Source organism: Tachyglossus aculeatus, chromosome 4 (assembly GCF_015852505.1).
Source record: "Tachyglossus aculeatus isolate mTacAcu1 chromosome 4, mTacAcu1.pri, whole genome shotgun sequence".
In the NCBI taxonomy this organism is placed as follows: domain Eukaryota; kingdom Metazoa; phylum Chordata; class Mammalia; order Monotremata; family Tachyglossidae; genus Tachyglossus; species Tachyglossus aculeatus.
In genome coordinates, this window is record NC_052069.1 from 101,550,306 (window position 1) to 101,576,134 (window position 25,829).

Sequence of the window (25,829 nt, forward strand, 5' to 3'; positions counted from 1 at the left end):
TGGGTTTCTCGTGCCGGTCATCTTTGCATTTCGGGTTGAAGCCGACCAGCACCTGCCAGGTACGATTACTTTAAGTCTCTAGGGTCAGATGTGAGCAAAGCCTGACCCATATGTCTTACCATACCTCATTGGACTTCCCAAGCGCTTAGTACAGTGCTCTGCACACAGTAAGCGCTCAATAAATACAACTGAATGAATCTCCCACTACATTCCAGCCCATGTACCTGGCTCCTCTGTGTCTCCATCTCATCTGTCTTGCCTCCGACCCCTTCTATAAACACCAGACCACCACTCTCCCCACCTTCAAAGCCTTATTAAGGTCTCATCTCCTCCAAGAGGCTTTCCCCGATTAAGCCCTTCTTTCCCCTGGTCCCTCTCCCTTCTGCAGTCTAGGCACAGTTGTACTCTCCCAAGCGCTTAGTACAGTGCTCTACACACAGTAAGTGCTCAATAAATACCGCTGATTGATTCCCCCAAACACTCAAGGGTCCTGATAAAGACTGAGGGCACAGCGAAGAAAGCCATTTATACCACAACAAGGGTTCACAGAGGTTTCCGATAATGCTTCTGAACACACACAACACTAGAATGCGAAGGCGATGATGGCAGACATGAATTCCGGTGAGTTAAACTGCTCTCCGTTTTAATCAGCTTTACAGAATGATATAATACATTAATAAACAACATTAGAGACAAGATGGGTTTCCTGTATACAAGATTGTGCAAGCTCATTAATTTAGATTTATATAAAGGCTTTACCAGTTTCAAAGAGGAGAGGCAGTACGAAGCTCTTCAATATAGGTGAAGCACAAGATACACAACACACAATATTTACTTGGCAGAAATGAATCCTCAAGAAGTCTGGACTTTGTCTATGCTGCCGGTTCTTAGCCCCCCGCCCCCCTGCCCCACATAAAGAGTATTTTCTCATTAAACCTAACTTCTTTTTCCTGATACTTCCCGGCCACTGCCACGGTGTTGGCCTGCAGGCACATTAGACACAATAGCTGGACCACCAGATGAAAAATATAAGGCAAAAAACTCATTTGTTTTCATGCAGCTCTCTCGGAAGCAGGAGAATTATTGCTGATTCTTTGCCTACTCACACCCTACGTTATATTTTGCACTCTTCACCTGGTGAGTAGTTCTCGGGTATTTTGGCATTCGACTTTTTCCGGACCTCATCCGCTGTCATCCTGCCCACTAAAAGACTCCTTGAGTTAAAGACGATTGCGCTTGCATCTTTTAGATTTCACTTTCAAAGTCATGGCAGTTACATTCAGAGTTTTGCAGAATAATCGCAATGGAATAGAACAACAGAAGAGAGGGGAACTACAGATCTTTCCTTAAAAGAGGAAGGAGGGAGAGAGAGGAGGTAGAGAACAAGGGCTGGAAAACCTCACGAGACATTAGGGAGAAAGAACGAATGAACCAGGATCCTGGTTTGGGATCTGGGAACCTGCTGACTCCCATCCCGGCCACAACAGGGAAAATGTCTACGTACTTGAGTCTGTACACATACTGTGCTAATAGTCTGGGAGGCTGGTGCCTCTTTACCCATCCCACCACCCAAAAACATTTCTGAAAAGGAAACCAAAAACCCCAGACGCCAAGTATTCCACAGGCCATTTTCATCGGCTCCCAAGCTAATAAGCTGTGGCTAGAGATTTTTGGGGCAAAACAGTTCTTTTGCTCTTTGATCCTAGATGGGCTTTCTACGTTTTCTGTTCCTGCTTTTTATGCACCAGAAAATAGAATATACAAAACGATCTTCCTGGAAACAAAAGCTTTCAGGAGATCATGAAAAGACACACGGCACACACACGTTTTCTAAACTCTCCGGAAAGCCTAATTTCTTTTTTTACTATAACTATTTAACAGTGTTTGTACACATTTTTTTAAGCAGGTTAAAAAATGCTTTTAAAGAAAAAATGGGAAAGGACCAACATTTCTGGTTGCGTCTTTTGATCCTCTGGGGTCAATAAAAATAGTTAATGATTTTAAATCATTTTACATGGGGAAGGGCTGAAATCTTTTTGAACTATACTATTCAACTCAACTTTCAGAAGCAGTAAATGAATATGTGAAAATGCATTATGCGAGTCCCAAGCAAAATGAAGAGCTGCTCCCAAACGTAACCCCGTGGTGTGATATTTACGACAATTTTAAAGTTCAAATGTTTCCCTTCACTAAGAAAAAACACACACCACCACTGTGAGAATTTTTGCCTGATATCAACATTTCAAATCCAAACACAGAACAAAACAGGGTGATGGGTAAGAGTGAAATCTTTGCTTTTGACAGAGTTCCTAGAATGATTATTTTAACTGTCTCCTGAATGGCGGAGCTTTTTTTTTGCCAAAGGCCGTCAATCAGGAAGATGACGAGCTCTGAAATCAGGAAGATGACGAGCTCAACGGTCATCTCTGGCCCAACAGAGAACATGGAGCTGCAGAAGTTGTGCTCTGACTGCAGTACTCTTGTTCCTGGCTCAAGCATCACGGCAGTGAACACTACAGGAAGGTAAACTACTGCTACCAGAATCAAGTTCTGTTACCCCCAGAATCAACTTTTTAAAGACGTGAAACAAACAAACAAAAAAAACTTCCAAGACCTTCTCTACACAGTCTCCACCTCTGAATTCCCATAACTGTCACACTGGAAACATAGTACTGATCTGTGTACACGAAACATTATTTTGCGGAAGAGGGGAAGAAAAGGGTGTTCACTGAACTGTATTAACCAGGCAAGTTCAACAATCCCATCCCCTCAAGTATATAATACTGTACAAAGGTATTCAACTAAAGAGTTAAGAGACTCAGGAGTACCAGTTTAATTCATTCCCTTTTTGTTTTTTTTAATACTACTCCACACTGCTTCTACATAAACTTGATATTTTGGTATTTTCAAGTAAACGGAGGAAAGAAGGAGAAAGAAAAGAAAATCCAGTTTCCCTTAATAATTCAAAATATAAAGGTGCTCCTCAACATTGAGAAAGGATGCATCTTTCGCTGCCTACGCAAGGCTGGCTGTTTCGGCTCACCCAATTGCCAGCAACAGGATAAACGGTGCAGGGATTGCCAGCGTCGAGGGTCCGACTAGCTTCTCGGTTACAAAAGAAACCCATCGCTCAAAAGTGTAGGAAAATACACAAAGTGAAACCAGCCAGTGATAGCTTATATACAAGACTCTTGCTTGATGCCTGCCAATGCCTTCTAAGTCACTTTCCCAGGCATCAGGATCCATCTGTCTAATTAGTTATCTACACAGAAAGAAAACTATTTAAATGTATTATCCTGACAGTTTCAGGACAGGAGAGGAGAAGAGAGTAACAGAAAATCTGCCAAAATACCCTGAAGTGGTGCCAAAATATATATTTTATAAGAAGTGTGTGGTCTTTTAAAATATTTTTATATGACTAGTAAAACTGCACAGCTAGAGCAGACAATAAAAAGAACACTTAGTAAAAAAACGCCATTCACTGAATCCCCTGGCATGTGCATTCAATGTGAATAATCATCAAAACATATATTACAATTTAAGGTTTATAAGGAGCTCTGTTTGGGATTTGTACAGTATACACAATATAATATTACAAGAAGGTAAAAGATATGTATTAGTCCTTTTTATATTTAGTGCCTGACTACTGACATCCAGCTCTTAACTGTGCAGGTCCAAAAATCTGTGGTGAGAAAGCACTAAATGACCTTACCAAAAAAAAAATAAAAAATAAAAAAAAAGTAAACATTATATCAAATGTAGCACTGCACTTCAAACCCTACTTCCAGAGAGGTCCATAACTCTTGTTTTCCAATAAATATTTACTTACTTTTTTTTTTTAAGGTCAAATTACATTCAATAGAGGAAATCACTGAATGGAGCGTTACAGCAACCTACGTGTTCATTAGCTGGAAGGTCATCCTATATAATTACGTATTTTACATTTAAATTTCCTTCTCAACGTTTAAAATTAGGGAAAATGTTTTCAGGGGGAATGCCACTAATATCACAACTGTTTCAAACCCTTCTGGAGAACTGGTGTTTTCTTACCATTATGTTTGCTAGGCATTAGGAAGTTTCCTGTTCTTTTTTTAAAAGAGGATGACTACTCCTGAAAGAAGTTCTATAATTTTCCTGAATGGTTTTTTAGATTCCAAAACTCCTGAAGGATGTGGTTCCATATTGCAGTGCTAATCTCTACTGGGGGGTGAGGGGAAAGAACAAAAGATTCACCCCAGGAAAAGAAGGGGGGGGAGACCAGAAAGAAAGGCAAAACCTGCTATAGTTAACCTATTAATCTGTTTAGTAAAGACCTGTTTCAAAATGTCAGAATGCTGTACAATATCATACAAGGAAAATATTCAGCTTCCAAAATAGCTGGTATACATTCTTTAGAGATGCCATCTGCTAATAGTCTGCTTCGATATATTCCAGTCTAGGTCACTTTCGATCATCGATGGTTTTAATAAATTCAACTGCTGCTGTGAACTGCATCCACCAATATGATTCTTCTCCAGACAGGCAATTAGCATAGAAGCTACTGATGTACTGAACAGTGGACAGCAGACAGGGTGGATTAGCCTGGTGGAAAAAAATTTAAAAAACGGATTCAGTTACTTTCAAATTATGGACAGTCAAATTCAGTTGATTACATTTCTAAATTACTTCAGGCACGTCAAATTCATTTCTGTGGATGGGTCGCGCATATGGGTTGTGCTCTGTCTCCCCCTTTTAGACTGCGAGCCCGCTGTTGGGCAGGGACTGTCTCTATATGTTGCCAATTTGTACTTCCCAAGCGCTTAGTACAGTGCTCTGCACACAGTAAGCGCTCAATAAATACGATGATGATGATGAAAATACTGTATTGCACATCTTTATTAAACAGAACAAAGGACAATTAAATTGCTAATTATAGCTAACTTTATTATCTTCTTGCAATTAAATAATTCTTATTTGGGGTTGGGGAGAGAGGTCTAAGAATAGGGGGAAGGTGGCAGCAAAGGAAGAGGAAGACAGAACGTGCTAAAGGTCACCTGCTTTCTGCCAAATCCAAGGGCCTCTACTTTGTACTAATTGACCTCTACCTCTCAGCTGCCTTGGACACTGCAGTTCAGCCCCTTCTCCCGGAAACGTTAATCAGTGGTATTTATCGAGCGCTCACTGTGTGCAGAACATGAACTAAGCGCTTGGGAGAGAGGTCACTATGACAGAATCTAAGCTTGGCTTCAATGACACCATCCCTTCCTGGGTCTCCTACCTCTCTGACTGCCCCTTCTCAGTCTCTTTCACCAGCTCCCAATTTGCCTCCCACCTCCTAACTGTGGGTGTCCAAGGTTCAGTTCTGGGTCCCCTTCTATTCTCCGTCTACACTCACTCCCTTGGAGAACTCATTTACTCTCACAGCTTCAGCTACCAACTCTAGGTGGATAATTCCCAAATCTACCTCTCCAGTCCCAAGCTCTCTCCTTCTCTGCAGTGTCATCTTTCCTCAATCAATGGCATTTACTGTGTGCAGAGCACCCGGGAGAGTGCAAAACAAAAGACTTGATGACACACACCCCACCCACAAGGAACTTATAGTCTAGAGGGGGAGAGACACACTAAAATAAACTATGAAACTACATGGAAGTGCTATGGGACTGAGGGTGGGGTGACCATCAAGTGCTTATTAGGTACAACTACAGAGGCAATGCCGAAGGGAGAGAGTGTGGGGGTAATGACAGCTTAGTTGGGGAAGGCCTCTTGGAGGAGATGTGACTTTAATATGACTTTGAAGGTGGGGAAGGTGATGATGATGAAGAGGGAAGGCGTTCCAAGCCAGAGGGAGGAACTGGGCAGGGGTTCGGCGGGGAGATAGACAAGATGAAGGTGCACTGGAGAGGAGTGTAACGTGCTGGCTGGGTTACAGTGGAAAGCCAGCAAGATACGATAGGAAGGGGAGTGAGCTGACTGAGTGCTTTAAACCTGACGGTAATAAGGAATTAATGTTTACAGCAGAGGAGGGTGGGCAACCACCGGTTGATCTGGAGGGGTGAGAAGATGTGGACTGAACCTTTTTAAAAAAAAAAATTGATCCAAGCAGCAGGGTGAAGTATACAGACTGGAAAGGGGAATGACAAGAGGCAGAGAGGAAGCTGATGCGGACGTCAAGGCAAGATACTATAAGAGGTTGGATCAACACAGTGGCAGTCTGGATGGTGGAGAAAGGGTGGGTTTTAGCAATGTTATGAAGGTAGAACCAACAGCATTTGGTGACAGACTGGATATGTTGGTTGAATGAGAGAGATATTTTGCCTTCAGCACTGCTACCTACATATCTCACTGGCACCTCAAACTTGGCATGTCCAAAACAGAACTCATCCTCCCGACCACATCCCGTCCTCCCCATGAATTTCCCATCGCTGTAGACAATGCCACCATCTTTCCTCTCACAAGCCCATAACTTTGGCATTATCTCTGATGCATCTCTCTTATTCAGTCAATCAATCAATGGTATTTGAGTGCTTACTATGTGCAGAGCACTGTATTAAGTGCTTGGTAGAATACAACAGAATTAGCAGACATGTTCCTTGCCCATGACATGCTTACAGTTTCAACCCACATATTCAGTCTGTCACCAAATCTTGTTGTTTCTACCTTCACAATGTCTCTAGAATCTGCTTTTACCTCTCCATCCAAGCATTCATTCATTCATTCAATCGTATTTATGGAGCGCTGACTGTGTGCAGAGCACTGTACTAAGCGCTTGGGAAGTACAAGCTGGCAACATATAGAGACAGTCCCTACCCAACAACGGGTTCACACTCTAGAAGGGGGAGACAGACAAAACAAAACATGTAGACAGGTGTCAAAATCATCGGAACAAATAGAATTAAAGCTATAGGCACATCATTAACAAAATAAATAGAATAGTAAATATGTACAAGTAAAATAAATGGAGCAATAAATCTGTACAAATATATATACAAGTGCTGGGTGGATGGGGAGGAGGAGAGAAAAAAGGGCTCAGTCTGGGAAGGCCTCCTGGAGGAGGTGAGCTCTCAGTAGGGCTTTGAAGGGAGGAAGAGAGGTGGCTTGGCGGATGTGTGGAGGGAGGGCATTCCAGGCCAGGGGGAGGACGTGGGCCGGGAGTCGACAGTGAGACAGGCGAGAACGAGGTACAGTGAGGAGGTTAGCGGCAGAGGAGCGGAGGGTGAGGACTGGGCTGAAGAAGGAGAGAAGGGAGGTGAGGGAGGACGGGGAGAGGTGATGGAAAGCCTGGAAGCCGAGAGTGAGGAGCTACCATGCTGATCTAAGCACTGATAATATCCCACCTTGACTACTACATCAATCTCCTCCCTGAACCCCTCTTTCTGTCTCTCCCCTCTCCAGTCCACACTTCATTCTGCTGCCCAATCAATTTCTCCACTCCTCATAAACCTCAATCACTACCCATCCACCTCCACATTAAAACACACAAACAAAAAACCCTCCTGACCGTCAGCTTCAAGGAACTCAATCAGCTCTCCCCATTCTACCTAAACTTGCTGATTTCCTAGTACAATCTAAGCCATGCACTTCGCTCCTCTAATGCAAATCTACTCTCTGTATGTTGATCTCTTCCTTCTCATTGCCAGACTCTTGCCCACATCCTCTCATGCCTGAGAGTCCCTCTGCCTTCATATCCAACACCACTTTTCCAACTTTGAAAGCCCTACTAAAATTGCACCTTCGCCATTAAGACTTCCCTAAGCCCATATTTCCCATATTCACCCTAGCTTCTGTGTTGCCTGTGCACTAGCACCCCATAGGCATTTTGATATAAACTTTAATTCAATCGTATTTATTGCTTATCTTGTGCAAGGCACTAAACTAAGCGCTTGGGAGAGTACACTACAACAACAAATAGTCACATTCCCTGCCCACAATGAGCTCACATCTAGAGGGGGAGACATACACTAATATACATAAGTAAATTACAGATATATATATATATATATGCGTGGGGCTGGGAGGAAGATGAATGGAATAAGTCATCAGGGTGATGCAGAAAAGAGTGGGAGAAGAGGAGAGGAGGGCTTAGTTAGGGAAGGCTTCTTGGAGGAGATGTGCCTTCAATAAGGCTTTGAAGTGGGGGAGAGCAATTATCTGTCTGATATGAGGAGGTAGGGCGTTCCAGGCCAGAGGCAGGATGTGGGCGAGAGGCCGGCCGCGAGATAGACGGGATTGAGGTAAAATGAGTAGGTTAGCATGAGGGGAACCAAGTGTGCGGGCTGGGTTCTTATAGGAAAGTAGCGAGGTGAAGGAGGAGAGGGTAAGGCTGCTACTTGCTCTATCTGTAATTTACTCTAAATGTCCAACTCCCCAACTAGATTGTTAACGGCGTCTGGGCAGGAATCATGTCTACCGACTCGAGCACACTCTATTCTCCCAGGCGCCGGGAAGGATGCCCGTGCTTTTTTTCTCCCGGTTTTCCAGTAGAGGGTGGCTGCATGCCAAACCCAGAACTCTGGAAAGCAGCAGCAGGAGATAGGAGGAAAGAGATGGGCACTTCCACTCTATCTTTTTTATTTTCGTTAGTGCAGGCAGCTGTTTTGGACCTCAAACTTAGGCTCACGAGCCAAGTTTGCTGACCTTTCCAGCTACTGCAGGCATGTTAACCTGATAAATACGAATTCAAATAGGACAAAATCCACAGGTTTTCAGTGAGTGAAGGCAGCGGCACTCTATGAGCATGTACTTAAATCCACCTTGATTTGATTGCTTGCAAGGCTCAGAGAAATGGATGTTAAAGATCGTTTTCAGGAGGTGGACAGCAGAGTTCCTCAATCACTTTTCTTATTCTTTCTTTGCTATGTAAACTCCAACTACGATTTCTATTTAAAATTCCACCCGAACTGAAACCCCCAAAACAGCCTAATGCAACATGCTTTCTTGCCCAGAATTGGAATTTGGAAAGTGGTCGCGAGCAAAATTCATTTCATTCATTCAAATGTATATATTGAGCACTTACCGTGTGCAAAGCACTGTACTAAGCACTTGGGAGAGTACACCGCAACATTCCCTACCCATAACGAGCTCACAGTCAAGAGGTGCTTAAATACCACAAGAATCTACAATGAATACTAACAGCAAAATTCATCAACAGATCCATTGGCAGCCAGCTCAGACCAGGCCGCTTAACATGCCAACTAGACTGCAATCTGACTTTTGGTTACCACGTATTTGAAATAGTCAAAATTTTATCCAAATTTAAGTTAAATTTAAATTGTTCAAAAAGTTGACCCACCTTTATCAGAACAAACACCAGGACAGGGACAAAATCATCTGCTCCAGGAACAGAATCTTCATTGGCTAGGCTCAGCAAGTTCATAATAGTGGAGCACATTCTCAGGATGCACTGAACCTTATCCCTAGGGGTTTTGTACGCACTTATTGTACGGATTTCAGACTGTGCAGACGGCCACGGTGCCTCACGCAGATAAACCTAAAACGGGGAAAACAGAAAGTCAGTAACCACTACTGAGAGAAATCGATACAAGACGTCAAAGCACAAAAAGGCTTCAGCGCAACCCTCCATAAGAAAATGGAAACAAAAAGCGTAGTTGCATGGGTGGGCAGAGGGGAGCAGATAAGGTGGCAGATATCAGAGATGTGCTATGATGATGCAGACAATATAAAAATATGTACCCCATATTATTCTCTTGGAGATTGAACGTTCAACATCCAAAATTTGTCACTGTGTTCACAGCTCTTAAAAACTGGATATACCCATAGAGAGAGAAAATTTAGCAGGTAAGCCTAGAGAGGAAAGCCCTATGGACATTCCTGAAGACTAATCGGGGTAGAACGCTTCCATTTTGGCAGTGGGACCTATGCATTGAAAAAAGCTACCCAAAGTTTTCGGTGATCAGGGAAAGTCTAGGAATTACAAAATTGATTCGCTGATGCAAACGGCTCACGTAGAGTACGTGTCATTCCTTTAAGAGAGGATAATTCAAGGCTAATGGAGATTTTAGTCTAGGCATGGTTACCTCAGGTATCTGAAGTGCTCTGTGATTGGCTGAAACCACTTTAGACAACCTCTGGATGTGTTCGTGAAGGACCCTGTGAACCAAATATTAGACTATGTTAAAGGAGCGCTGAAATAAATATTCCCCAATAAACTGGGATTTCACATAGCTTCTATCCAGGCAGGAGAAACAAAACGCGGACTGAAATAACTGCAATACAGACTACTTTTTAAAACCTCTGATAAGCAGGGTCTTGAGTTTAAGGAGGCTCGCTTTTCTGACGACACGTGAAACTCTGAAAAACACTCCAAGTGGAGAGAGATATACAAACTGTGTGGCCCACACTAAATTTCATTTATCGGAAGTAAGAACGTCTGTTGCCACCCTCTCCTCGATAACACTCCCCAACGTAAGAAGAGAAACTTGATTATCTGCTCACTGGTACTCACTGGTCACGCAGGGTATCCCCATCTTGATTAGGGTAGAAGGCAAGCTTAAAGATGCGATTCATCACACTGCGCTCAATCGCAAGTTGGGCGTCCTGAAGTTGATCTTCACTGGCATTTTGCCAGATGACATCCTGGGCCATGGCCCCATACAAAAATTGCAGAAAGTCTTCCACTTGGGCAGTTTTATCATCCGCTGCTGTGAGTTTCTGAAAGTCTACACATACGAGATAGTCAAACACTCAAACAAAAAATCATGGACACCCTTTCATACCTTGAAATTCTAAAGATAATATGGCTGAAGAGGCACGAACATTGACTGCAGCCCTTTAGGGCTTTTAGATAGCACAGTGAGGCGGGGGTTGCAGTAATTAGGAGCAGAAGAAAAATATGAACAAATTCAAGAAGCAATTTATTAGTGAGCTCCGGAATTTTTGCTTATTTGAACACTAATCCTCTTCTGTATTTTGCTGAGGTGCAATCTAAGATATAAAAATATTCTCTCAAGACGAGAGTCCATAAAATAATTTAAACTGTTAAATGAGTTGTTCTCAGGTACTCTTGCTCCAAAAACCCACCTCTCCTGCTGGCACTATGGAATTAATTCCAAAATATTAATACCTTGAATGAATTCTCTAATCTTCTTCTCTTTGCTTTCCAGCAATAACCTCACACAGACTGTGGTGAAGTATCTGTTGGCCACCTCTTTATCTCGCAAAACCCTCTGCAGCAATCTTTCCAGGTGAGCCTGCGTCGTCTGAAGCCCTTGGCGACATCGAGTTAAGTAAGCGATATACGGAGCCCTTTTCCTGAAAGGTGAAAGGCTGATTTAGAAGAGATTTGGAAGAGTCAGGGTACGGTGAAGGGCACTACTATTATCAGCTATCCTTAGATAATTCTGGTGGAAAAATAATAACTGCTGAATTAACATAATATTCTCTTTTTAAGATCAGGCTCTCTCCAGCTCCCATTTTCCCAGCCAAAATACTGACATTTTCTCCTCTGCTGGGCCTTTGCTAAACAAATCCATCCCTGGCCTTATTACCATGGGGTAGGGCGACTTGTGTTTCTCCAGGGATAAAGTTGGTAATATTTGCATTCTTAGATCCAAATTTCAGGTGTGAACACTTGTGGCTTGTTCCCAAATGAACATGGCCAATAACTGCAAACCAAAAATTGGTTTATTTCTGAAATGAAGGACACCGAGAAAAGACCTGGCTCTGAAACGTTGCAGACTTTACAGGGGAAGAAATTACCTGTAGTCCTCAGCAATAGAAGCCAGCAGTTTTCGACATGTCCTGTTATCAAAGCGTCCCACACAACGCATTGTTTCTTGAAGTTGAGCCATCAGGTTCTTATCCTGTAGGTTAATTGCTTCAGCTATCTGAACTTTGAGGAAGCACACAATCTCGTTGTCTAACCAAAAAGAAAAACCCCAGTAAGTAAATATCCCCAGTAAGGATAGTCCATGACCCGGACAACCAAGGCAGTTTCAATATCAGTGCAACCTGCATCTCTCAGATGTAATGAATTTGCTCTGGCATATTACAGAGAGTTCTGCAGAATGCTCTGGATGAGGGCTGGGATGGCATTAAATCATTATGTATATATCCGTAATTTATTTATATTTATGTTGTCTTTCTCCCCCTCTAGACTGTAAGCTCGTTGTGGGCAGGAAACATGTCTACCAACTGTTACACTGGATTCTTCCAAATGCTCAGTAAAGTGCTCTTATCACAGTAAGTGCTCAGTAAATACGACTGATTATTGACTGAGAAAAATCACACCATTAGATCAATGACAGGATGCTATTTACCTTCAGGATCTGTGTGATCTGGTAGACCATTCCTTGTTGAATGGGTCAGCAGTGGAAATGCAATAGAATCCGCTGAGCAAAGAGCAAGCCTCAGTTTCTTCTTGGCATCCCTGAAAAGGGGGTAGAAACAAATTTTAGATTAGCTTCCCATTTCACAGAAATTCATCTTTTACGAATACTGATTGGAGTTCATCCACATAGGATCCAAACATGGAGTTAAACTTTTCCTTCACCTGAAATGCTTCTCTTTTTGGACCAACTGCCCGAAAGCTACTGATATTTCTACGTTCTTTTTTCTTTTTATAACTTTGGTGCCTTGAGCCAGCATTTCTTGACTTTTGAAGTAAATACACCTCTGGCCTTGACGTACCTATAAGAGAAAGCGGAATCCTGTGGCTGTGCCACCTGACTTGCTGAATCTGGGAGATCATCAGCTGAGATGTTCTGCAGAGCTTCATCCCGCGGAGAGTCGTGCACACTTTCGCCATCACAGATGGCCTCTGAAACAAAGCCCATTGCCACAGACTTTTCAATTTCTGAGTCCATTTGACACAAGAAGATAATTCTGGGTTGACAAAAGAGAACTGCGCTTTGTACTAAAAATTTGAGGCTCGCTGGACAAAACTGATGTGAAAACAGAACTTAAGCTTACATTTTCATTCAAAATAATTTAAAAATGTTCAACATATAACTTACAGTACTTGGAAGAAACGCAGTTACTTTGATTTTAAAACAATGTCATTACATATACTATGAGTTTTGTGCGTGTGTCTTTTTTTTTCGATTTCAGGGCCAACTCATTCCTGTTAACTATTGTAGAGGGTTCTCAACCCGATGGTAACACTATCATTCTTCTAAAAATGCAGGCTTTCAAGCCAGTGTTTTCTCTCTCATCTTCAGTCGGTCCTGCTGCAAAGGTGATCTCCACTTCTCAGCTCTTTCCATGTGGCAGTCACATTGTCAAACCTCTCATAGGTCTTACCTGCATTTTCATAGTTTACCCCTGCTCCTTCACTAGGACTAGTTCGTTTTATGGCATTCCTATACTTGTCCAGAATATCCTCAGCCATTTGAGCCTGTGCACTGAGTCGCGGGTTAGGATCATCTGGGAAGGAAAGGAGACCATTCACAGGAATTAGCTCCCTTCAACATACATCGGCTTAAATGTTAGTTTGATATTGGGAACATGGTAATCCTAAGGGCCAATTAGAGATCAATCTTAAAAAGAGCACAGATTTCAATGTTAAGAAGCACCATGCAATTATCTCCTCATCCCCATTTCATCAGAATCTTGCTTTGGAGTCTGAGGATGAACAGCTCCATTTTCTCATCATCGCTAACATTACGAGACTAGTGTTCGAGTCCTAGGTAGATTTTAGTGGGTGAGGCATGTTTCTGAGCAGTTAAACCCCGAGTAATTTTTCAACAAAATGCAGTTCTACTCGTAGACTTCATTTATTCATAGATATCTCCAGCTGAAGGGGGAAAAAAGGTAAAGCGTTCAGACACGAGAAACAAATCCTTCCTCCATCCGGTCTTAAAAATGTAGCGTTTACACGTAATTTTTGAAAAGCAGCGATTATATCAACCAATAGTATTTACTGAGCACTCACTGTGTGCAGAGCAATGAACTAACTCGATATTCCAGCCAAATGAAACCATGCAGCTGTTGCAATAGGGCATATTTGTGCATGCTATGACCCCCTAGTTATCTAGAGATGCTTAGGGAATGCTCTGATCACACCTTGTATGCACAAAAGAACACACCTTATCACAACCTAGAGGCCATGCTATTTACCCAAGCTACCACCCTGTAAAATAAGCAGTTCAAGAATGCTCTTACTCCCTGATGCTGAACGGCAAGAGCCATCAGGCATTAATCGGGCAGAGGGCTGAGCTCAGCAGCTCCCAACACAAACTCCTGAGAGGGATCTGGGCAAAGGAGTTCCCCGAAACATCCACATACTGCCTGATGAGCTTCGTATCGGGGAGTAAAAAGAAATACCCGTTTGCTTTGGATAAGTATCCTCATTTAAAATCATCCGAGGACGGGAGATTAAGAAATGAAAAAGAATGGAAGGTAGCTCCTCTTAAAGTCTCTAGTTACCAGAAGGAATATGGCTAGCTGAAAACTCAGGATTGGACATGACACCCAGTTCTCCTAACACGCGAGGGTTGCAATCTTGCAAAACCTAGCATTAAGGATGACTTGTGCTGTAGTACTCACCCATCCCGACGCCGCCCACGTGAGCACGCGGGCCCCCACCCTTGCATACAAGTGGTTTCTTCAGTCACGTGGCACACCGAGCCTAAACAGGCTCACATTGTCAGAAAAACGTGCCTTGGTTCCTTAACTGCATTCTAGCCAAAATGCATACTGAAAACACGCCTTGTGGCACAACTGAGTGAATATACTCTCCATCAAGAGGCTTTTCTTCCTGTAAAACCATCCCAGTTAACCCCAACCGGAGACTACGGAGAAGGAAATGGTGAATAAGATAAACTCCCAAGTTTTGGTTATATTTTCCGCAATCTATCCTAGTAAACTGAGTGCTGGCACTCTTCAAGTGGAAAGTCCGCTAAAACCTTACCATATTAGGTCAGTAATAAAGAACTGGTGCCTATTTTGCAAGTTAAAGAAAAATTAAAATCAAGAGTCATGGATTTTGAGTGAGCTTGAACAGAAAAACATTAGTAGCTACAAAAGCAAGCAACTTGGGGAGGCAGAGTTACACGGTAATCCAGAGTATTAAGAGAGAAAACTACGATTGGAAATAATTGGAGAATTCCAGTATCAAGGTTAATTAAAGACCTCAAACCGATGGGCCAAAGAGGCTGCCTGCCTTTTCCTCAGCAGTTTTCTCAGACGATGATGTGTGTGTTCTTCAGCACTGCATAATCTGTGCCTAGCTATGTAAAGGTTCTGTTGAGGGAAGTCACTTATCAATTGGAATTGATGATGATAATGGTGGTGATGGCCTACAATGAGATCATTTTAACGAAATCCAATGGAATCTTCTGTGTGACGATATGAAGTTATGAAGGAGATTTAGTCCCCATCATCATTTTACACACATACACACTTTTCTATAAAGGCAACATTTATGGCACCCAAGAAAAAGTGTTATGGAATATGGACTCTGGGAATGAAAGATCCAGGAAGTCCGTGGGTCTACAAACCTGTAAGTGTTGAGAATCTGTCAGGCCCCAGATCATCTTTGTCTTTTTCTTGTTTTTCTTTCTTTCTAAATGGTATTGGAGCTGGAAATTAAATAAAGTCAGTATTGTGACATATAAAATACTACACTGTTCTCGGAAGACAGTTGTCATTTTGGAGCTATTGGTGTGCCCACACTTCTAAGTGAAAGGAGGTTTAAAAATTGAATTGCTAAAAAAAAAAAAAGGCGGCACATGAAAGCTCTCAAAGTTGCTCTCGGAGTTCATTTAAAATGCCCTGGACATCATCATCTATTGTTGAGATCATCTTTCAAATGACGGGATGATTTACCAGGGAGTCCACTTGGTTCTGGATGGATCAATTATGCCCATTTATCTCTTCCAAGAAAACACCTCATTTCAAAGCCCTTACACAGCTCTTGCCTCAAAAACGAAGGCAAGTGGCCCTCATATTGGAATGACAAGGGTCACTTGCCAAACTTACGCCCGCCGGACAGGCCCACAACTCTTGAGTCACATGAAAACAGGGAAGAGGCAACCGCTTCTAAACCTGACCCTGTTTTCCCCTTCAGGAATCAGTACCATTACTACCACTCCACCTGCCCTCCGGCACAATGCCAAGCTGTTCACAAAAAATCCAAGGGGACGGATACGGTCTAGTTGTGAGCAAGTTCTTTCATAGTGAACTCCCACTAATGTTGACATGGTAAAAAACATAATAATAACGCCAATTTTGGTATTTGTTAAATGCTTACTATGTGCCAAGCACTGTTCTAAGCACCGGGGGAGAGATAAAGTAATCAGGTTGTCCCACACGGGGCTCGCAGTCTTAATCCCCATTTTCCAGATGAGGTAACTGAGGCACAGAGAAGTAAAGTGACTTGCCCAAAGTCACACAGCTGATAAGTGGCGGAGCCAGGATTAGAACCCACGACCTCTGACTCCCAAGCCCGCACTCTTTCCACTGAGCCACGCTGCTTCTTGTACATTAAATTGTATTAAAATATATTAATAGTCATTGAGGTGAGGAGACTAAATTGGCTCCACACAAGTGCATTATGGAATTGTAATTTCTGGCTCGATTCCAAGCCTTTCAAATCAATATTTCTATGCCTAAAGTACCCAATTTGCAAAGCATTGGGCATTATTTGATCATTTAAGCATCCTTGACAAACTCCCTTAGGTTCACAATGAATGATCAAGCCATTAACACTCGTTTCAACTGAATTCCTCGTATAGCAACTCATAGAATACATACTGTTTTGAACATCCTATCCCAAAACTTCAGTTAAGGAACCATCGCAAGAGCCACAGAGGATTCCCCATATATGCTGGGGAACTGAAAATGACCAACTCATGTCTGGCGTATTAAATGATGGTATTAAAACTTTGTAAAATTACCTTTAGGCATGGCGGAAACAAAACGCTTTCTCCACCAAGGTCTGTTCCTGTCAGATTTCTCATCATCACTATCTTTTCTTTCTTCAGCCTGCAGAAAGAAGACCACGTTTTTGTTTTTTTCGGTCTGCACTGTAGATCGTCAGAACCGGATGATTTTGGCAAACTGCAGGAATGCTAAAATCAGCACTGAGGTGCTCCCAAAGCACAGCAACAGTGCTCTATCTCACAATGAGAAAGGATCCCAGTTTTCATGAGAAATCTGAGCAAAACTTCATTTGGGATTACAGCTGTATCATGAAAAGAACTATGATAATGTGACGTTCATTCATTCAATCGTATTTATTGAGCGCTTACTGTGAGCAGAGCACCGCACTAAGCACTTGGGAAGTACAAACTGGCAACGTATAGAGACAGTCCCTACCAAAAACTGGCTCACAGTCTAGAAGGGGGAGACAGACAACTAAACAAGTAGACAGGTGTCAATACCATCAGAATAAACAGAATTATAGCTATACACACATCATTAATAAAATAGAGTAATAAATACGCACAAATATACGCAAGTGCTGTGGGGAGGGGTAGTGGTAAAATAGGCTGCTAGTTGGTAATCGGGCAAGGTTTTGAGATTGAGTACCTTCCCTCCATCGCAATAGCTAAAGTAAAGAGGGCTTAAAGTTCCAAGGCTCATATTTCTGGGGCTAGACCATGCCCAGTGATGAACTAAAGCGTCTTAACTAGTTCCCACTTGCATGCTTTTGGAGCTGTTCTACACCTGAGAGTTTCAAAAGCCTGGAGACTTATTAATCACAATAATAATAATATTTCTGGCATTTGTTTAGCACTTACTGTGTGCTAGCACTGTCCTAAGCGCTGGGGTGGATACAAGCACATCAGGTTGGAAACAGCCCCTGTCCCACATGGGGCTCACAGTCTCAGTCCCTATTTTACAGATGAGGAAACAGAGGCACAGAGAAGTGAAGTAACATGCCTCAAGTCATACAGCAGACAAGTGGTGGAGTCAGGATTAGAACCCACAACCTTCTGACTCCCAAGGCTGTGCTCTATCCACTATGCCATGATGCTTCCCCTGGTAGCATCAGAAGCTCCCCTGGAGTTTCAGTGAGCTGCCTAAAATTCACGCAACGCGGAGCAATCACCCTAGCTGCCCAACAGTTCTGCTTTTTCTAAAGAGCTGATTTTAAGGGCAAGAGGACGCAATTACCTAATGATACTGCCAATTTGAAGGGGTTGCTAATTTTGGGTTCCATTTTTCCAGATTTTGGGCCCCCAACCTTACCTTGTCCAAGACCAAAGGGCACTGAAGAAAACAAAAATCAAACTCTCATTCAACTACAACCCAATTTTTTTTCTTTTTTAGTTTGCACTGCAAAACTGACACTTAACAGTCGCTCTTTAAATCAATCAATCATTTATTGAGCGCTTACTGTGTGCAGAGCACTGTACTAAGCGCTTGGGAAGTACAAACTGGCAACATAAATGGCTGCTAGATGGCTGAGGCTGGATACATAGCTGACTCAAGAGGTTGGGAGCACAGGCAAGAGGAAAGGAAACCAAAACTATCAAGGACCTGTAAATATGCATTTAGTTTCTCCCTTGCCCTTCCTATTTAGCCTGGATTGGGGTCAGACAGCAGGAAGCGGCATAGCCTATTAGAGCTCGGGCCTGGGGGTCAGAAAGACCTGGGTTCCAACCCCAGTTCCACCACTTGTCTGCTGTGTGACCCTGGGCAAGTCACTTCACTTCTCTGGGCCTCAGTTACCTCACCTGTAAAACGGGGATTAAAACTGTGAGCCCCATGTAGGACAAGGACTGTATCAACCTGATTGGCCTGCATCTACCCCAGACTGAGCCCCCCTTTTCCTCTGCTCCTCCTCCCCTCCCCATCACCCCGACTCCCTCCCTCTTCTCTACCCTCCTCCCCACCCCACAGCACTTGTGTACCTATTTATTATTCCGTTTTTTATTAATAGATGTGCATATATCTATAATTCTATTTATATTGATGCTATTGATGCCTGTCTACTTGTTTTGTTTTGTGGTCTGTCTCCCCCCTCCTAGATTGTGAGTCCGTTGTTGGGCGGGGATTGCCCCTATTTGTCGCCAAATTGTACTTTCCAAGTGCTTAGCACACAGTAAGCACTCAATACGATTAAATGAATGAATATCCCAAGCTTAGTATAGTGTTCAGCACATAGTAAGCATTTAACAAATTCCATTTTTTAAGAAAACGAGGAAAGAATGTTACCTAAGCTTTGGATTCAGTTTTGAACAGGATCATCCAGTCCCAAAGGCTTGGGGCCTTTTGGATCCGTGAATCCTAAGTCCAACACAGTGACCCAACAAGCTAATTTTCCTCCAAATGGAGCTTCCTAGTGGGAGTTTCACCCCCCGATCCCTCCCACTTCACCTGGGCCACTCCTCACCTCTCCTTTGGAGGAATCTTTGCTTGGAGAGGAGGATGACGAATGAGGTGCGGTCACCAAAGACGAGGCTCCAATGGTGGTAGCTGGAGGGGGAAGCTCTCTTTCTTCATTACCAGGACGTCGATTCCAACTAGGATCACTCATGGGCCTCCTGACCGAGGATGCTATGTCTGAGCTCCTGCTGCGGACTAGCCTCTCAGGGTAGGAGTGCCTCTGCTTAAATGTCTCAGAATCCATTGACATTAAGACGTGGGAACCAAAGCTGGGCAACCTGGCTTCATTCCCTCCCACTGCTCCCTCTAGAATCGGAGGGTCTGGTGGTGGATGTGATGGTCTGGCATAGTGCACTTTTGGCCTCACAACAGCAGAAGCTGCTTGAAAAAAGAAACATTAAACAATATGACAATTCATCAGCAGCACTAAAACTGACATCTGTTTTTTCTTCTCCTGCCCATAACCAAACCCAGCTGACAAAATACCTCCTGGATCTGACCCTTCCTCTCCACCCAAATTGCTATCGCCCTGAACATACCTCGGCTGGACTACTGCATCAGACTCCTCACTGGCCTCCCTGCCTCCAGCTTCTCCTGCCTATAAACTGTATTAGTTGTTGTTTCACACATCATCTCCTCTCCTCAAAACCCCACACTAGCTCCCTGTGTCTCTCCGCAACAAAGAAAAACTCTTCCCAATCAGCTTCAAGCCTCTCCACCAACTTGTCTCACCTTATCTTTTTACTCTCTCCGCCTGCTATTCCCCAATTAACTCTCTTCATTTCTCCAAAGCCAACCAACCTCACTCTCTTCTCTCCCCCTTCCATCCCTTTGCTCACACCATTCTCCCAACTCTGGAACTCCTCCCTTCCCAAATTTGACATACCACAGCTCTCCTCACATTCAAAGCCCCCGCCTAAAATCCCACCTCTGCCAACAAGCTCCTTCAAGTAATTTCCCAGCACCCTGAAAACTATAAACCCACAAATCAACTCTAGCACGTATGAGCTGATTTAAGGGTATTAAAAATAATTCAGCTGCAGATCCAACTGTTTATTTTGACTACTATAAATATTTTTATGTTGGCCTCCCAAGTTAGACTGTACACTCCTTGTGGGAAGGAAAAGTGTTACTTCAGTCTGTATTTAATATAGTACACAAAGTGTTCAGTCAATAAATACTAATTCTCCTACTACTACTACAACAACAAAACAGGGAGCACAGGGGCTCAGTTCATTTGGATTTCTTCTTCTTGTAAATCAGGGACTTGTTTTTAATCATTTACCTTCATGTGGAGCCAATGGGTCAAACATCGCAAGAAGAGAGTCTGTCTGAGAAGGGGGAGAAGTCAGTTGGTGGGCTCCTGAAAAACAATGCGGAAAATCAAGTCAGCAGTCAGTGTCCCTCAGAGCTGCCTGGATTTGTATTTCCTGATTTCCGAGACCTTTTTGGCAGTATTTCATAGAGATGTAGTAAAAGTTTTAGTGCATGTCATCATCATCAATCGTATTTATTGAGCGCTTACTGTGTGCAGAGCACTGTACTAAGCGCTTGGGAAGTACAAGTTGGCAACATATAGAGACAGTCCCTACCCAACAGTGGGCTCACAGTTTAAAAGGGGGAGACAGAGAACAAAACCAAACATACTAACAAAATAAAATAAATAGAGCCTTCTCTAAGTGGCTTAGAGAAGCAGTGTGGCTCAGTGGAAAGAGCACAGGCTTTGTAGTCATGTCTCTTCTGGAGGCCCATTTTAATCATTGAAAGTTTTATTTTTCAAGTCCATATCTTAATATAAATAGTCTTAATATTTAGGTCCAACCTTAAACAGAACCCTCTAGCTTCTCTCACCAGAAGTCTTGTTCAAACTGAGCACTTCGGTTGAATCCCACCTTAAACTGTGGAAAAAAAGTGTAACTGGCACAGCCCTCCCAACGATATGGAAAATTAATCTCTCTCCAAGGATATTCACAAATATTTACAAAAAAACACATTTAACTTTTTTTTAATACTTCAAAGAGAAGAGAAAACATTGGGAAGTAGTACAGCCTAATTCAAAGAGATCAGGCCTGGGAGTCAGCTCTGCCATTTCCCTGCAGTGTGACTTAAAGTAGCTTAATTTATCTGTGCCTCAATTTCCCCATCTGTAAAATGGCTATTCTCCCTACAATTGAGAGCATGAGCCCCTTGTGGGGTCGGAACTATGTCTGACCTGATTATCTCGTATCTACCCCAGAGCTAGGTCAGTAGTATTATTACAGTCTAGAGTAAATATTTAACATCATTTTTGCAGCCAGGATTATTTTCTTTCAGGGTGGAGGTGGAAGAGGATTTTTTTTCCAGTGAAACTCCGCACAAAACTGAAGGCAGTGTAAAGAGAAATAATACTCATTCAAATATACAGCCTGTAGAACATCTTGATTCTCACTGAAAAAAAAGGTCTACTAAAACAAAAGTCACAAGTTATTATTTCCTGACTAGTCTCCCCTGACCGTTCAACCTGCTTCCGACCTTTCCCCTCTTCAGTCTCTACTGTGCTCTGTGGCCCACAATATCTTTTAAAAATATCATTTAAGACATGTTTTTTTCCCTTCTCAAAAGCCTCCAAGAGTTACCCATTTTCTTCTACATCAAAAACCACTGGCTTCAAGGCTCTCCACTTGGCTCTCTCCTTTTCACGTATCTCCTCTCTTCACCTGCTACATTACAGTCTGCACTTTCCGATCCTGCTAGGTAAACCTTCTTATTGTGCCTCACTCTCACATTTACTACTACCAGCACCCTGTGGACCCCTGTTCTCCTGCCTGGAATTCCCTCCCTCTTCAAATCCTGCCAGGCAACAACTCTTCCCAGTTTTAAAGTCCTTCAGAAATTCCACCTTCTCAAAGAGACGTTCCCTATTTTCCTCCTCCCAAGGTCATATCTTGTCACCTCAACATTTACTTACAGTGACTCAGAGCACTTCCGTACATACCGATTTAAGTATTCTACTATGTACTCTTATCCACCTTTCTCAACTCTTGTTATTCTCGGCTGTACCTCTGCTCTTCCTACTGTTTCAGAAATAATAATTGGGTATTGTTAAGTGCTTACAATGTGCCCAGCACCATCTGTACTAAGCACTGGGGTAGACGCATGATAATCAGATTCCACATGGGGCTCACAGTGTAAGTAGAAGGGAGAATAGGTATTGAGTCCCCATTTTTGCAGATGAGGGAACTGAGGCACAGATAAGTTAAGTGACTTGCGCACAGTCGCACAGAAGATAAATGGTGGAGCTGGGATTAGAACTCAGGTTCTCTGATTTTCAGGCCAGGCTCTTTCCACTAGGCCACCCTACGTCTTACCCTCTCACTTCTCAGTAGTTATGGGGTAAACCATTATGAGCTTGATTCCCCACCATTCCATACTAAATGGAGACATGTAACACTAATAATAATGGCAACTGTGGTCTGTTTTAGGTGCTTACTACGTGCCAGGCCCTATACTAAGCGGTGGGGTGGATACAAGTAAATCGGGTTAGACACAGTCCCTTGATCTGCATGGGGCTCAAAGCCTTAATCTCCATTCTGCAGATGAGGGCACTGAGGCACAAAAAGTGAAGTGACTTGCCTGTGGCCGCACAACAGACAAGTGGCAGAGCTGGTATTCTAGCCTTCTGACTCTCAGATCTGTGCTCTATCCACTATGCTATGAGGTGGCAAGGGAGCGAAGGTGAAACAACATACAGAACAATCAACCACATTTCTAGTTTTCACCCATTATCCTCCATAGCCTCATAACCCCAAACTAGCCCAGCATTCAAAACCTTGGGTAAATACCAATTTGAGGCAAATAAGCGATAAAGATGAGATTTTCACTCTATCCTTGCTTTTCTATCATCTTTACCATGGGTCACTTCGTCCATATCTGGACTAGTAACAGAATCTTTGCCTCCAAAGTCAGAGCTGCACTCGGATCTGATGTCCTCCGTCTTATTGGGGATATCTTCAGATGTTGCGCTGATGCCTGACAAAACACAAGGGGAAGATATTTAAGACGGGAGAACACTTTAAGCATTCTCTTACTTATCGAGCTATTACACAGGGAAGGCACTGTCTACATATGGAACACACCTATTTCAATCTACATAACCCAAGTGGCATTAAACTGGAATGCTGGGGTTACCAAAGAGGGTTAGGATACTGGTAAAAAGGGAGAGAATCGGAATCCCAAATCCCCTCTAGACTGTTCGGTCATTGTAGGCAGGGAATGAGTCTACCAACTCTATTACACTGAACTCTCCCAAGCACTTAGCACAGTGCTCTACACATAGTAAGTGCGCAGTAATCCTACTGATTGATCTACGTGCAAAGGACCTAGAGGAGGCCGCTCAACTTTAAGCTCACACTCTAAGACCTAGTGATCGGATATAGTGGCCTTGAGGGAATCTGGTTGGCAAGATTAAAAAGGGGAGCAAATTATGCCTTGGTAATCACGATCCAGTCCAAGTCAAATATATTAACTTAACACTATGGGAAATGTTGATTTGAAAAAATGGGGGGAGAGGACGGGAAAGGAGGGGGAGTGTACAGAGAGGCGTCCTTCAAATACTCCTTTCTTCTGAGAAACATACCCGACACCACACTGAGGCCTGGCGTACTGGGGCGGGAACTGGCCTCCCTCACATCCGTATCATCAGATGTACTGCCCAGACCAGAGCAGCTCTCCAGTTCCTGTAGTCTTTCTTCCTGCTTTAAGTCTGGGGCCTCTAAAACAGACATTAGGAGTCATGAGCTTCCCAGAGCTTTAACTGCGGTGGCTCACATGAAAATGTCCAGCAGTGGCTAAGGTATTTACTGCACCAGTGTAAATAGATTTCTGAACAGTATTCTAAAGCACTAACATTTGAGTTCATTGTTCCAGAATTAAATGGAAGGGTACATTTTTGGTTCATTTACCTTCTCATGGTTACCGGCTTACCTAATACAAGTGGATGACTCTTTGTGAGACCTAAAGGACTGAGAGCCCGATGTGGGACAGGGATGGTGTGTCGTCTATTTATCAGCACTTAGCAATAATAATAATAATAATGATAATAGTAATAATTGTGGTATTTGTTAAGCACTTACTAAGTGCCAAGAACTGTGCTAAGCACAGTTATAAGATAATCAGGTCCCACATGGGACTTGCAGCATAAGTAGGAGGAAGAATTTCAATGTTCAATCGTATTTATTGAGCGCTTACTGTGTGCAGAGCACTGTACTAAGCGCTTGGGAAGTACAAGTTAGCAACATACAGAGATGGTCCCTACCCAACAGCGGGCTCACGGTCTAGAAGGAGAACAGGTATGGAATCTCCATTCGGCAGATGAGGGCACAAAGAAGTTAAATGACTTGCCCAAGGTCACCCAGCAGACAAACGGCAGAGCGAAAATTAGAACCCAGGTCCTTTGACTCCCAAGCCCATGTTCTTCCCACCAGACCATGCTGCTTCTTGTACAGAGTTTGGCCCATGGTAAGCACTTAAACACCACAATTATTATTGATAAGGGGACTGCGTTTAGGTTCTGAAAAAATGCTCAAATACTTACAAACACTAACTTTGAAACTAGACTAGAGCCCTTATTCCTGGGGTTCCTAATTTGTTTTCAAAGACTTTCCAAAATGGACTGAAGAGCTTCAAAGGGTGGGTTCCCTCAGTGAAGAAAACAAACAAGAGCAGAGCCCCCGATCGTGCTGTATTTTTAGCTCTCTGACAATGAGATCGGGGCTCTAGTCTCATTTCTGCCTTTAGCTGTCGAACACAAAGACTGCGCACATGCTGCACGAAGTGCTGTGCTCCAGTGGGAACATCAACGGGGGGGGGGGACAAGCAACTGCAACTAGCACTGCCCAAGTCACTGACACTGGAAACATTCCTCCGCACAGATTCTCAGTCTTGAAGTCTCTTGGGTGTGAGGCTCATCCATCGCTCCTGACAGAAGATTCTCACGACCTTTGATGATTTCTACCCATAATATTAAGAGCTACAAAGATCGTTCTTCCAAACTGAACATAAACATGCCGATAAGAATTGCTTCCAAAAAATTCAAAGCCAGTCAAGGGATCAGAAAAAATCTGCCACCTTAGTCCCAACCCTTTGTTTCATCTTAAAGAGGGCATCCCCACTAGACTGCATAGTCCTTGAGGTTAAGGCTACTAATTCCACTGACTGCTCCCAAGTGCTTAGTACAATGTTCAACCCACTGTAGGTGCTCAATAGGTACTACTGATGGATTGTACGTTGTAGTTTCCCAAATGCTTAGCACACTGCAGGCACTATGATTGACTGATACAAGCTCTGCTGTACTCTCTCAATCGCTCTTCACACTGTAGGTGCTCAATACTCCTGAAAGATTCAGTCTAACACTAATACATTCCCAAGTGCTTAGTACACTGTTCTGCACACTGACTGATTTGAAGTCTTCTCTCTCAAATGCTTAGCGCACCAAAGGCGCTCAATATTACTGACTGAAGGAAACGAACTGATTACTTACAATTTTTATTATGAGAGAGCCAAACGGTGCTCTTTACTTGCTT

At 43.1% G+C, this 25,829-nt stretch overlaps 1 protein-coding gene across 9 annotated transcripts in view; it reads right to left on the reverse strand.

Annotated features, from left to right (window-relative positions):
• Positions 1–616: 616 nt before the first annotated feature.
• Positions 617–25,829, reverse strand: part of GAPVD1 (GTPase activating protein and VPS9 domains 1) — a 72,371-nt gene continuing 47,158 nt past the window's right edge. For 5 of the 9 annotated variants that reach the window (XM_038745756.1, XM_038745754.1, XM_038745753.1 and 2 more), the window contains exons 12-26: positions 23,885–24,019; positions 23,158–23,277; positions 20,555–20,632; positions 19,277–19,650; positions 16,833–16,920; positions 15,435–15,515; positions 13,237–13,359; positions 12,625–12,754; positions 12,255–12,364; positions 11,695–11,854; positions 11,060–11,247; positions 10,442–10,655; positions 10,014–10,086; positions 9,269–9,466; positions 617–4,581 (exon numbers count right to left, since the gene is read on the reverse strand). In XM_038745756.1, the coding sequence (XP_038601684.1) occupies positions 4,441–4,581; positions 9,269–9,466; positions 10,014–10,086; positions 10,442–10,655; positions 11,060–11,247; positions 11,695–11,854; positions 12,255–12,364; positions 12,625–12,754; positions 13,237–13,359; positions 15,435–15,515; positions 16,833–16,920; positions 19,277–19,650; positions 20,555–20,632; positions 23,158–23,277; positions 23,885–24,019 (2,213 nt within the window). In that variant the 3' untranslated portion in view covers positions 617–4,440. Of the gene's footprint in view, positions 4,582–9,268; positions 9,467–10,013; positions 10,087–10,441; positions 10,656–11,059; positions 11,248–11,694; positions 11,855–12,254; positions 12,365–12,624; positions 12,755–12,776; positions 13,360–15,434; positions 15,516–16,832; positions 16,921–19,276; positions 19,651–20,554; positions 20,633–23,157; positions 23,278–23,884; positions 24,020–25,829 lie in introns of those variants that run through there. The other 4 variants (XM_038745757.1, XM_038745755.1, XM_038745752.1 and 1 more) reach the window with 3 other exon arrangements.